Here is a 13,182-nt window from a genome sequence, read left to right on the forward strand (position 1 = left end):
TTCTAGTTCACTCTTTCTGACAAAATCCTTCTTAGATGGACATAACCATGTGCACTGCAGGTGGGGCAGATGTTACTTGTGCAGAGAGAATTAGATTTGGGTGGTGTTTTACTTCAAATTTAGATCTATATTGCAGTGTAAAAATGAAGCAGTCAGTATTTACCCTGCACAAAAATAAAATAACTCACCCAAATCTAATTCTCTCGGCACATTTTACATCTGCCCCCCTGCAGTGCACGTGGTTTTGTCCATCTAAGAAGGATTTTGTCAGAAAGAGTGAACTAGAATAAGGCCCCTGGTGAGGGACAGGATTTGATTCTGTTTGTCCACATATATTATGATTGGCAGCCACAAGCACTGGTTTTTGCCTGGTACATTGACCATAAATAATATGAATTGATTTTGGTCCACCAACCCTAGGCACACAGTTTGGAAACCACTGCTTTAACCCTTTGGGGGGTATTCAATCACGGGTCATGACTGTCGGGCCGTTCTCGGTCCGCTCGACTGCATCTCCACAGGTGGGATTCAATGTTTCGAATGCTGAAAATGGGGCGTGGCCGGGAGAATGGCAATGGATCGTCGAGATCCGGCTGTGAGCTTGACAATCCGCAGCCGTTCTTGGCAAAACCAGCCCGACTGCTTTTAAAGTGTGGCTTGTTTTGCCTAGATGCCTGTTCAATGCTGTCAGGAAAGACAACATTGAATAGGCAGCCACCGCTATTTCCCCCCTCAGAAATAGTGGCAGGGGATTGAATACCCCCCATAGAGTGCAAAGTAAATTTGTCAAAATAGGTGTGAACATTGCCAAGCAAACATTTTTATTAATCATAGTGACCTGTAATGTTTACCCTATTACACAACATTTTTTCATTTGTATTTATACTACAAATGCGAGCGACGATGGCATTTTTAGCAGATATTTTAAACATCTCTCACAGAGATGTTGGCACTCAAAGGGTCAATTTTCAAGTATGTACTAGTTTTTAGCTAATTGCAGAATTATTAAGGATTTGTCCCTCAAAATGGCTGAATATATTTTCTATTGAGTACTTTTAATGGGTACATTTATCTTGTATCATTCGTGTTTTCTTTCATAATGCATAATGATTGATAAAGAAGCACTTATTTTGCAGAAACTGACCCTATCAAGCTCATCAGAAGGCAGTACAGTTGATATAAGGCCGGTGGTGGAAGGAGAACCGGCAGCTGTAGTGGAGACAGAGGATATCATGGAGCCAGAGGCGTGCTTTACAGAAGGTAATGATACCAAGCTGTGACAATATCGCTCTCCACCTTTATTTTCTTAACGTTTTCCATGCATTCACCAACAGAACAAAAATACTAATCTCTCAATTAGCCATTTCCAATATCAATAGGTGTATTATAGAACCATAATAATTACCCTCCATGTGATTAATACCTTTCACCAAGTGGTACCACAATTATAACATAAGGGAAATCACTGAATGCAACATATAAATTAAATAGAAGAAAAATATTGTTTGAAAGGAATACAAAATCCACAGTATTCTTTCAGTGAACAGTTTGATATTTTTGTCACTCAACATGTAAATTGCAGTTGCTATAATATAGTACAGAATGGTTCAGCTGCACATGGAGCATCATCCGTTATCACGTTTCCTAATGCTGGCGTTGTGCGGGTTAATCCTAGCATGGCACAATGTCAGCAGGGACATGTTTCTGTGATTGGCAGTTTGGCACAATGTTCAAGTCATTTCAGAAGCGCACAATTACATTGTTTACTCTCGGTACTAGGGTGGATCCTTCACAAAGTAAAAGTTTGCTTTGATATGGGGAGATATAAATGTCAAAAGAATGAAAAAATGTGCTGTATAAATGTTGCAGAAAGATCTAACCTCATGTTCCTTTAAATACATACAGTACTTGTAAATTGTGATTGGTTGGACAGGGAAGTCTAAGCAACCAAACAGAAGCAGCTAACACAGGCATAATTTTTCGCAGCTAGTCATTTGTCATCAGTCTCTGGTGAGGCAGTTTATTATGGCAAAAGAAACAAAAATAGTTATCAAGTTGGATTTTAATCAATTAAGAAATTAGCAGGGCCGGCGGAACCCGCTCAGCAAGGGATGCAAAGCAGGTAGGTGCTGACCAGTAGAGGCGCTATCTCTGCTCTGCACCCTGCTCCTGCCGGCTGCCGCTGCCTGTTACGCAGCATGACAGAAAGTAGCGCAAAATGAAGCACTTACCCACGCTGCTGATGTCCTGCCTGCAGGAGGGTTGGGGGAGGCAGAAGATTGCGAATCTGCATAGCATGGCTCCAAAGTTCTGCTTAACTGCAGTACTGCCAGGAGCCACTAGATGCCCCTATGTGATCCCACTGTACTACTGTAGCTCTGCCCTTATCAGTGGTGGTGGTGAGAGATGGCCCGGGACCCTACCGAGGAGGAGCTGCTTGAGGAGTGAGTTTGTTTTTATGTGTGTCTGTATGTCTATATCTATCAATCTCTCTCTCTTTCTCTCTGTCTCTGCCTGCCTGTCTCTCTCTCTCTATATAATCTATCTCTGCCTGCCTGTTTCTCTCTATATATATAATCTATCTCTGCATGCCTGTTTCTCTCTCTATAATATCTCTGCCTGCCTCTCTCTCTCTCTCTATATATATATATATATATATAGATATATATATATATATATATATCTATATATATATATATAAGGGATTGGGTAACAGGGCGGCACTCCAATCATTTAAACAGTAGCATTCGGTGCCTGGTCCATAATAGTAATACAGTACACTTACCCCCCCACTGCGGAAGGAGTCCAAACCGGCACACGAGTAGTGAAGAAAAAAGATGTGGTTTATTCCATAAGTACAAGAGTTATAACAGCGGCCCCGACAGCTGTTTCAACTGGGTCCTACCAGTCTTCATCAGGGGCCCCTGATGAAGACTGGTAGGACCCAGTTGAAACAGCTGTCGGGACCGCTGTTATAACTCTTGTACTTATGGAATAAACCACATCTTTTTTATTCACTACTCGTGTGCCGGTTTGGACTCCTTCCGCAGTGGGGGGGGGGGTAAGTGTACTATATCTATATATATATATATAATCTATCTCTGCCTGCCTGCCTCTCACTCTCTTTTTGTCTATACTATCTATTTCTGCCTGTCTCTCTCGATATCTCTTTATAGGATGCTGCTAAAATATGTCATCTTGTAGTGCACAGTGGCGCTGAGGAAGATAGGCATACAGCAACGGTGCTTTTTAAATTCACCTTTGCCAGTTATGGGTCATGGCACCTAGTGCAGTCAGTGAGTCTAAAGGTGCCCATACAAGGTGTGACGATCGCACCCTTTTTGGGCTGGATCACATTGCATTGAAACGCGATATGCTTGCAATGAGATCAGAAGGCAGAACAAAAAGTATGTGCAGCACATACTTTTTGTACTGTACGATGAGATGCCCACGGGAGCGCGCATCGTGTATGGGCACCTTAAGTTACCATGTGACTGAGGTTCTAAGCAGTCAGGGTAGTCATGGCACCATGTGCACTGGGACTATTCAGTCAGTGCTGGGGACATAAGGGTCTCTGGACTTAAAAGGGTGGAGTAACGTACCGCTGTTAAGTAGTGCTAGTGGGCAGAAGGAGTCAGCGGCAGCCGCAAAATTTGAATAAACAGTTGAAAACACTGAGTGACCCTCTGAATGGCTGTGCTCTCTCAGAGATCTGGCCAGTGTTTAAAAAAAATTCTAATTCTGCTGCCGTGCTGACCCCCGCCACTACTTCACAGCGCTACGCTACTCCTCCACTGTTTCTCTTCCAGCAAACGGGGAAGAGGTACTCTAACAAAACCTTTTTTTGTAGCACAAGCTGTCCCTTTATGTGCTATGGAAGGGAAGGCACAAAATTTTAGTTTGCAGGGGGGCGCCACACACCCTAGCACCGGCCCTGGAAATTAGTGTGTATTCACTCCTCGCCGCTATTTCCGACAGGGGGAAAAGTGCTGGGTGCCTATTCAGTGCTATAGTTCCCGACTTTAAAAGTAGTTCGGCCTGTTTTGCCGAAAACGGCAACGGATTGTCGAGATCACGGCCGGATCACGACAATCCATAGCTGTTTTTGCAGACACGCCCCCTTTTGCTGATCAGCAGGTGGGACATTGAATCCTGTTTGCCGATAAACTGGCAAGCAGCCCAAAAACGGGACGTACCGACAGTGAGGACCCAGGATTGAACACCCGGGAATGTAGTAGGAGATATTTTGTGGTAATCAATCACATGTTAAAATCAACCTGGTTTTGCAGTGTAAATAGTTTCCGCTGTAAAAAAAAATGGGAAAACTCACAAAATCTCTCCCTTTCTGATTCTCATACCCTATTACATTTCCCCCTATGTGTACACATACAACTAGCAACAATACGTCATGTGACGTGAGACGCAGCCCAGCATCTCCCCCATAATGTTTTATTTGGATTTCCCAATGGGACATTGCGACTGTAAGTTAGGTCATGCTACTATTCAAGAGGCAAGATAAATATTGGTGCCCCCACCCCTGCACACACCAATATATGTATGCATGTGTATATATGTATATATATATATATATATATATATTATCTAGAGTGTCCGCACCCTTAATAAATAAATAAATGAAAAACTGAGGGGTGCTCCACTAAAGATTTATGTATCCAGTATACAGAAAGTAAGGGGATGGGCACCCACCAAAGCATCCATATAAAATAAGGTTTATTCATAGTTCACGTAGCCAAGTCAACGTTTCAATCCATATAGGGATTGTCTTCAGGACAACGGTAGTAAAGCAGCATAGCAATAACACAGCAATTCTTTGCTTTGGCGAGTGCCTATTGTCTTACTTGGAATGGGGGTCCAACAGTTGGGACCCAATTGCATTAACTAATATTATCCAGCATGAGGTAGTGTGATGGTGGAGGAGCAATTAAGAGTTCCTGAAGATACTAGATGCCAATAAAGTCCTGGAAGTGGAGCAGCCATGCAAAAGAGCTTAAACGCCACCGCCCACTGGGTGGAAAGCATAGAAGATGGCATGGTAGTCCTGGATGGGCAGTGGCCATGTAAAACATCTTAAATGCTGCCAGCCACTGGGTGAAAAGCATAGAAGACATCATGGAAGTCCTGGGGGACATTACCCACAGTTCCTGAACCTATTTTTCTGCAAAAATAGCACTGGTTGTATATAGTTTTATAGCTATCTGTTTAGGAAACCTTAACAATGAGAGGATATTCTTGAGAAGATTGTCTGTAATAGTACCTATTTATATATATAGAATTATGTGTTCCTTGTCTCTTCATGTTTGCAGGGTGCATCAAAAAGTTCCCAATTTGTGATGTCAGTACTTTAGAAGGGCGAGGAAAGCAATGGTGGAACCTAAGGAAAACATGTTTCCGGATAGTAGAGCACAACTGGTTTGAGACTTTCATTATCTTCATGATTCTGCTTAGCAGCGGGGCACTGGTAAGTGCAATTCACCTGGTATTGTGTAACAACAGTTCTACATTAGAAACTGACTTATCGTGTTGAATAACATTGTAGTATAATCAATTTTTTTTGGCAAATGTGTTTATAACCATTGAAGTTTTATGCTCAGTAAGTGACTAGTTTACATGTTTATTGCTATCATTGAAAGGGTACAAGTCAATCAACATAACAACTCACCAGCATGATAAGCCTGATAGAATAAAATACATTTTTTTACTAGTTCAGTTGTGTTTTTTAGTTATGTAAGTATTTGTGTTGAAGCCCATCACCAAACGGGTGTGGATTGTATTGTCGACCAGACTGTCGACAGTCATTAGGTCGACACCGTTAGGTCAACAGGCAGCAATGTCGACAGGGTTCTAGGTCGACATGGGTGAAGGTTGACAGGTGTCTAGGTCGACATGGTACAAGGTCGACATGGGTTTTTTCACTGTTTTTTTACACGAATGTCGACACAGTAGATATGGACACAGTTGGAAGTCAACCGCAGCCCCTTGCATGGCTATCTTCGCTCGCCATGCTTTGGGCACGGTGCCTCACTGTGTTTGACACACTATTTTATTCTTACACCACGCCCTAGTGGATGGTAGGGCACGAAATACCGCCTGTAAGCACATGTCGGCTCAAAAAACAGTGAAAAAATCCACGTTGACCTCGCGACCTGTCGACCTAACCCATGTCGACCTAGTCCCATGTCGACCTAGACACCTGTTGACCTTTATCCATGTCGACCTAGAACCCTGTCGATCCAACTGTGTCGACAATATGACCATATCCCCACCAAACATGTCATAGAGACGCAATGAAGGGGCCGAACAAGTCACTAGGACTAGGAATTAAGGGGCAGAACCAGTAGAACATTGTAGGTGGCTCCGTGGTGGCTTACTATCAGGACCAATAAAAGTTGAGTGTCCTAAGAACGTCTTGATAGGTCCTTTGGCAAAGTGCTGAGAGTGTCCTAAGATGCTCCAGATGGGGACTCTCTAGGCTGCATGCCGAATGCCAAATACAGCATTGGTGCAGTTTCCTAGGTCTTGCTTAAACCCTCTGACAGGCATACATGCATGAATGCATGTTAACTTATGAGTGAGGAAACTAGTTGGTGGAACTGTGCAAAAGACGAGGCAGGCTTTACAGAACAAAAGACAGCAGAACAAGATAGATGGGGTGGCAGGACAGTATTTCAGTATATTAAAGATGTACTTAACTAAGTCTAAGTGAGCAGGTGTAGAGGTAGTACAAGAAGCCACAAGAACACCAACTCATTGGAAAGCAAATATTTGTTATAAAGGTAGCTCTAATTTCTCATCACTTTAAAGATTTATATTACAGCAAAGTGAATGAACCAGCAGTGTTGTATATAAAAATGGGACAAGGACAGATGAATGTGAGGGAAGGATTTATAATCTACAGATGTAGCCCCAATGTAGCCCCTGCCATCCTTGGCCTGGGCTCGCCAGACCCTCCCTGCTTGCGAGTGCCGGCGGACAGGGGCTACACTGAACTGGGACGCGCGTGCGTCTCACAAGCACGCATGTCCCAGTCACTTGGCGGGGACACTGCGTGTCCCTGCCCGTCTCCGCTTCAGGAAGACGGGCAGGGTTAGGAGGGCGGCGAGGGGTACCTGCGGCGATGGCAGGGGAGGCGGCGGGGACCGGAGGCAGGCTCCGTTGCCAGGGGGTGCGCGAGCGTCTCGTGCGAGCCCCCTGACGGGAATGGCGGGGCTGGCGTTAGAAACGCCAGCCCTGCAAAGATGGGCCAAGCCCCATCTGTATTAGGCAATACAGTGCCAAGATATTGCCACCTCTGAAATGATGAACACTTAAGCTGTGTACACACGGTGCAATATATTGCTCAGTGTTCAGTTTTCCTCAGCGACCTGAGATGGTCTCTGATGAACAGGAGACTCTGCCGAGGGAGCCACAGAGGGAAACGCAAGCTCCTGCGACCAGTGACCATTTGAAGGCTGAACACGAGAGAGTGCACCCAGCGATTTATCGCTGCTGCACAAACAAATCACTGTATGTGTCTAATTACCAGGGTTCTGTTTTAATAATTTCTCATATATCCATAGAAGAGCAAATGGCTTACTCATTTTGTAGCAGAAATGTTTTCATGGATATGGAAACTAGTATAGGAATTATGGTGAGAGTACTTTCAGTCGGAGGATGGAAATCACTTTGCCCTGCTATTTCGCTATTGATGTTTTTTTAATAGCATAATGGATAACAGACAACTTGCATCTCACCTTCTATGCATATTAATGATATTTGTGGGGGAAAGGCAGCGATGAGCTTCGGAGATTTCCAGCTACAGCAAAGCAGTGCACCGTCAAATGCCATTTGTATAATGCAATAATAGCAAAATGCTTTTGCACTGTAAAAGGAAATGCCAGTGATGACATCACCTGCTGTAATTTAAAATATTCTTTTGGATTCATTGACAGTAGACCTTTTGGGAATACTTGAACCAGGGGAGCATCGAGAGGAAGCCCTTTGGCAGTCTTGGTCCGGGCCCCCTCCTCCCTAGCTGGCAGAGCATCAGACTCTGGGCACTACACTGCACCTGTTATAGATATGCCAGGGACTTAAACTACTGTAGATTTCCCATGCCATTTCCCATTGATTTTGTAAGCAATGGGTTTATTCGTTTTTTTTTTTTTTTTCAATGGGGAGGACCTATTGGAATGTCTGGATCTAAAGTTAGTAAATAAAAAAAAAATTGTGAAATATGGATTTGAATTAAATTTAAATAAAGACTGTAAATCCAGTGGTTCCCAAACTGTGTGCCGTGGCTCCCTGGGGTGCCTTGGAACACTTGCAGGGATGCCCTGAGTTGGTGGTCCAGGACCAACTCCAACTATTAATGGTTAATTATTTATGAGCAAAATAAGTGCTGGTGGCTGCCAGTCATAAAATGTGTACAAACAGAAGCAAATCCTGCCCTTTACCACATAACTGACCCTAAGAATTGCATATAAACCCTATCTTTTTTGGCCTAGGGGTGCCGTGAAAAAATTCTGAAAAAATTCTGATACTCTAGGGTGCCGTGATTCAAAAAAGATTGGGAACCCCTGCTGTAAATAATTTATTTACACTGTGAGATATTATTGTATCCCTGTACTTGGGAGAAATAGAAAAATACACTGGGCAAATATAAAACCATTGGTTAAACTATGGATATTAATATTGTTTGAGATTTGTTTGATTTGATTTTCCTTAGCTATTGAACATAAAAAAAACATATATTAATGAATCCAAAAGAAAACCCAGTTAGGCATATCATTTCTTGCATAATAATGTTGTATTTTCCTTTTTTACAAATAATGTTGTATTTTCCTTTTTTACATTCATTTAATGTTTTATATTACTTTATATGTGTACATTACATGTACATTTTATTCTGCTAATTTGAAATGCTTAAATTTTCTTTATACATTTTAGGCTTTTGAAGACATTTATATTGAACAGAGGAAAACAATTAAGATTATGTTGGAATATGCTGATAAAGTCTTCACATACATCTTTATACTTGAAATGCTTCTGAAATGGGTGGCATACGGATTTGCCAAATATTTCACCAATGCCTGGTGCTGGCTTGACTTCCTGATTGTAGATGTAGGTATTAATAATATACATTGATATATATGCTATTTTATTACACCAAGTGCCTTTAATGAAAGTAAAAACTTTACTGTATAAATCTTGATCCTAGTTTAATTAAATAATGACATGGTTTTTATAATTGCTAATTGATATAGCATACTGCATTCCCAATTGAGTCATAAGTATATCAGTCACACCAACTACAACCTATTCATGGACTGGGAGTCACTGGGAAGCCACTGGCGATCAGTCAGGTGCAGAACAGGAAAGCAGTGACGGGTCAGTCCACCCCCTGTACTCCGGTGCCAACCAAATTCTTTTGGCAAGCTAACTGCCCAACCTCAGACTCTTTAGTCAGCGGATAGGATAATAGACAGCCAAAGGAAGCTTGGTGGCACAGGAGTGTGGTGGTGATGGGGGGGGGGGGGGAGATGCATTGCTGCTATACTTTACTGTACCCGTCTAGTCCCCGGTTGCATTCTGATAACTCCTGGCCTGTGTGTGGGAGTGTAGTTGGTGTGGCTCACCTGTTTTAGTTTTGAACTAACTTTAGTACTATTACCAGGGCTATTTTTCAGTAGGCTCCAGCAGGTACTGAGGCCCTTATTCTAGTTCACTCTTTCTGACAAAATATTTCTTAGATGGACAAAACCATGTGCACTGCAGGTGAGGCAGGTGTAAAACCCCACCCAAATCTAATTATCTCTGCACAAGTAACACCTGCCTCACCTGCAGTGCACATGGTTTTGTCCATCTAAGAAATATTTTGTCAGAAAGAGTGAACTAGAATAAGGGCCTCAGTTCCTGCTGGAGCCTACTGAAAAATAGCCCTGACTATTACTGTAGAACTTTCTGATTATATGTATATTTGCTTTGCATGTTGATCTCTTCACTACATAATTTCAGGTTGTGTTGGTATCTAGGGTATGTACTGTAGTTTTGTTTGCCTTCACTGCATTCTATTCTATAATATTGCCAACATGAGTTAGTTCATGTAAGTTTATACAAAATTTTCACCATAAACTGTACAGATTTAGGCCCTGATTCAGATCTGATGGCAGTACAAATTTGTTCTCAAAATGGGCAAAACCATGTGCACTGCAGGTAGGGCAGATGTAACATGTATAGAGAGAGTTAGATTTGGGTAGGGTGTGTTGAAACTAAAATCTAAATTGTAGTGTAAAAATAATGCAGCCTGTATTTACCCTGCACAGAAACAAAATAACTCCCCCAAATGTAATTCTCTCTATACATATTTCATCCCCCCCCCCCCTGCATTGCACATGGTTTCGCCCATTTTGAGAGGAAATTTGTACTGCGATCAGATCTTAATAAGGGCCTTAGTCAAGCTCAGATTAGACTTCTCACCTTTGGCAAAATACAGGAGAAATGGCCATTGCAAAACAAAACAGACATAATTTCCTATAATTCTTAATTATTTCACATAAGTTTACTTTATTTCAATTTACATTTTGTAAATCTAGTCACACATATTTTTAAACTGTATTTGCTTATGTTACATACTTTTTTTTAAATACAATTTTTCTTTAAAAGGATAAATGAAAAATAATTATTTATTCTGGGCTTTTTAGGTAGTGAGGATAATATATTATAGATTATCCTCTACGTAACTAAAAAATAATTATTTTAGAACAGTTTGCAATTATATGATATGAGCAGTTCATTAGTTTTTAACCTTGGACATAATGCCAGAAAGCTTAACAAACTCCAAAGCAGAAATCTTGGATTAAGTGGTTTGTAGAGAATAACTAAATCCACCTTTTGGGTTCATGGTATGCCTGAGCACTTCCTCTAATATTGATAGACTAAATAGACCACAGTTTATGGTTAGAACTAGCAATTTATGTTTAGAAAAAAAAAATGGGGCCAAACCAGGGACTCATCACTGGCTAATAGTTTTTGCTGAAAAAAGGATTTTACCTTCAGCTGGGGAGTCAAAAGTCTGTTCTGCAGGGACACAGTGAATATATGCAATGAAAAAAAAATCAAAGACAACCAGTGCATGAGTGTACTAAGTGCATACAGAAAGTAGATTTGAATTGAATACTCTACAAATGTATAACGTTATCAGTGATCTCTGCCATTTGCTGCCTTAGACAAATGCAGACTTTGACATGACTATTTTTGGACTCTTCTTCCCCTGTGCTTCCCTCTTAATATGTATAGCTATATGTAGATTTTATAAGGCAGTCACTAAGACCCAAACATCCGAACACTACATACAGTAGAGTTGGCACCAGGTGTTTCAGATCTATCACTTATTCAGTCTTGCCATTTTATTGGTTAGATATTAAGTAAATGGTATGCTCAATGGTGGATTTTCTATCAGGCAAGGGGTGGTACTAGTTTGGGAGTGGCACACTTGGATGTTTGTGTTGGAATGTACCATGTAGGACATGCACATATTGATCCTGTAAGCTAAGCTACTTAGAAAAGATGTATACATATCTAAAAATAAATTAAGTGTTTTTTTTTATTATTGTCTTATGGGGGTATTCAATCTCAGTGCCAATTTTTCGCCTGGGCAAAAAAAATCCATTACTGGTGAAAAATGCATGGATGGGCAAATTGGCTATTTTGACCGTTTTTGCAACCGTTTTCACACATGTCGCTTTGACCCAACCAAAAAGCATGGGTGAAAATTCCTGTAAGTGAATACTGATTGGCTAATAATTTTCATTTTTCATCTGGCAAAAAATACGGCAATGATTGAATATCTCATTAAATTGGCTATATTCAAATGAGGGCTTAGGACCAATCAATGAACATAATAAAATTAGGCTGGGGGCAGTCATTATTGTTGTGTATGGAGGTGCTGCCACCTCTTAATGGGGAAATTTACTAAAATGGGAGTTCTATTTCTCATGGGATGTTGCTATGGGCAACCAATCAGAATCTACTTATGTATTTAGCACCTTCTAGAAGATGTTAGATACAATGGTAATGGTTGTCCATCTGAAATAGAACTCCCATCTTTGTAAATTTCTCCCAATGGGCCAGATGCACTAAGCTTCAAAAGGGATACAATTGAGAGTGATAAACAGCAAGCCAATCAGCTCCTACCTGCCATGTCACAGACTGTGTTTGAGATATGTCAGACAGGAGCTGATTGGCTGGTTGTTTATCAATCTGCAGTTTATCACTTTTGAAGCTTAGTGCATCTGGCCCAATGTGTCCCTGGGTATCCATGCACTGAGAGGGCAAATTAGAGAAAAACAACAAAAGGTGTATATTATTCTTGTTTGTTATGATGATGTTTTCTACTTGATTCTTGTTAAAGTAGTGTGTGTGTGTATATATCTTAGATAAAAGACAGACCCTTAACTCTCGTTTGGTTATTGTACAAATAGATAATATATTTTTTTCGGTATAGCTGCCTCACCCACAAATTCCCTGTTGGCAAGACACAACAAATGTCAAAAACAATTGTGGGATGGCTCTAAGTACAATTGTCAGTTTTCAATCAGTACTTTGTGCACCTCTATTGGATGTCTTTAATAAAGTCCACAAAAGATGTCCATAAGAATTGTTGGTACTTGTTTCCTAGCACTGCGCCCCCGATTTCCATCGCAGTGCATTGCATGCAATATAATGGCATACGATGCGATTTTTAATTGTACAAGCACCCTAATGGGTGCTTAAAATATTAAATGCACCCCCATTGTCAATGCCACCCCCACTATCAACGCCAACTCGAAGCGTGGCGAGCGCAGCGAGCCCGCGAGCGGCGGCGGTACGCGTCCTCCCACCTTTTCATACCCCCACTATCCACGTCGGCGTGGAGTTGATTTTACATAGTGATTTTACATAGCCTGAAGCGTGGCGAGCACAGCCAGCCCAGCAAGGGGGATTACTTAACATGTATTCCGCTTCCCCGCGCGGGGCTCGCTGCGCTCGCCACGCTTCGGGCTCGGTGCGCTCGCCTCACTATCTAAAATCAACTCCACGCCAACGTGGATAGTGGGGGTATGAAAAGGTTGGAGAACGCGTACCGCCACCCCTCGCGGGCTCGCTGCGCTCGCCACGTTTCGGGTTGCCATTGCTAGTGGGGGT

At 41.8% G+C, this 13,182-nt stretch overlaps 1 protein-coding gene across 6 annotated transcripts in view; it reads left to right on the forward strand.

The window, feature by feature from the left end:
- The window catches only part of LOC146020648 (sodium channel protein type 2 subunit alpha-like), a 203,990-nt gene that overhangs the window by 154,497 nt on the left and 36,311 nt on the right, over positions 1-13,182 (forward strand). For all 6 annotated transcript variants that reach the window (XM_083153915.1, XM_083153913.1, XM_083153912.1 and 3 more), the window contains exons 18-20: positions 1,137-1,260; positions 5,325-5,479; positions 8,947-9,120. In XM_083153915.1, coding sequence (XP_083010041.1) covers positions 1,137-1,260; positions 5,325-5,479; positions 8,947-9,120 — 453 coding nt within the window. The remainder of the gene's footprint in view (positions 1-1,136; positions 1,261-5,324; positions 5,480-8,946; positions 9,121-13,182) is intronic.

The sequence above is a fragment of the Crinia signifera genome, chromosome 7, assembly GCF_055691185.1.
Source record: "Crinia signifera chromosome 7, ASM5569118v1, whole genome shotgun sequence".
NCBI classification, from domain to species: Eukaryota; Metazoa; Chordata; class Amphibia; order Anura; family Myobatrachidae; genus Crinia; species Crinia signifera.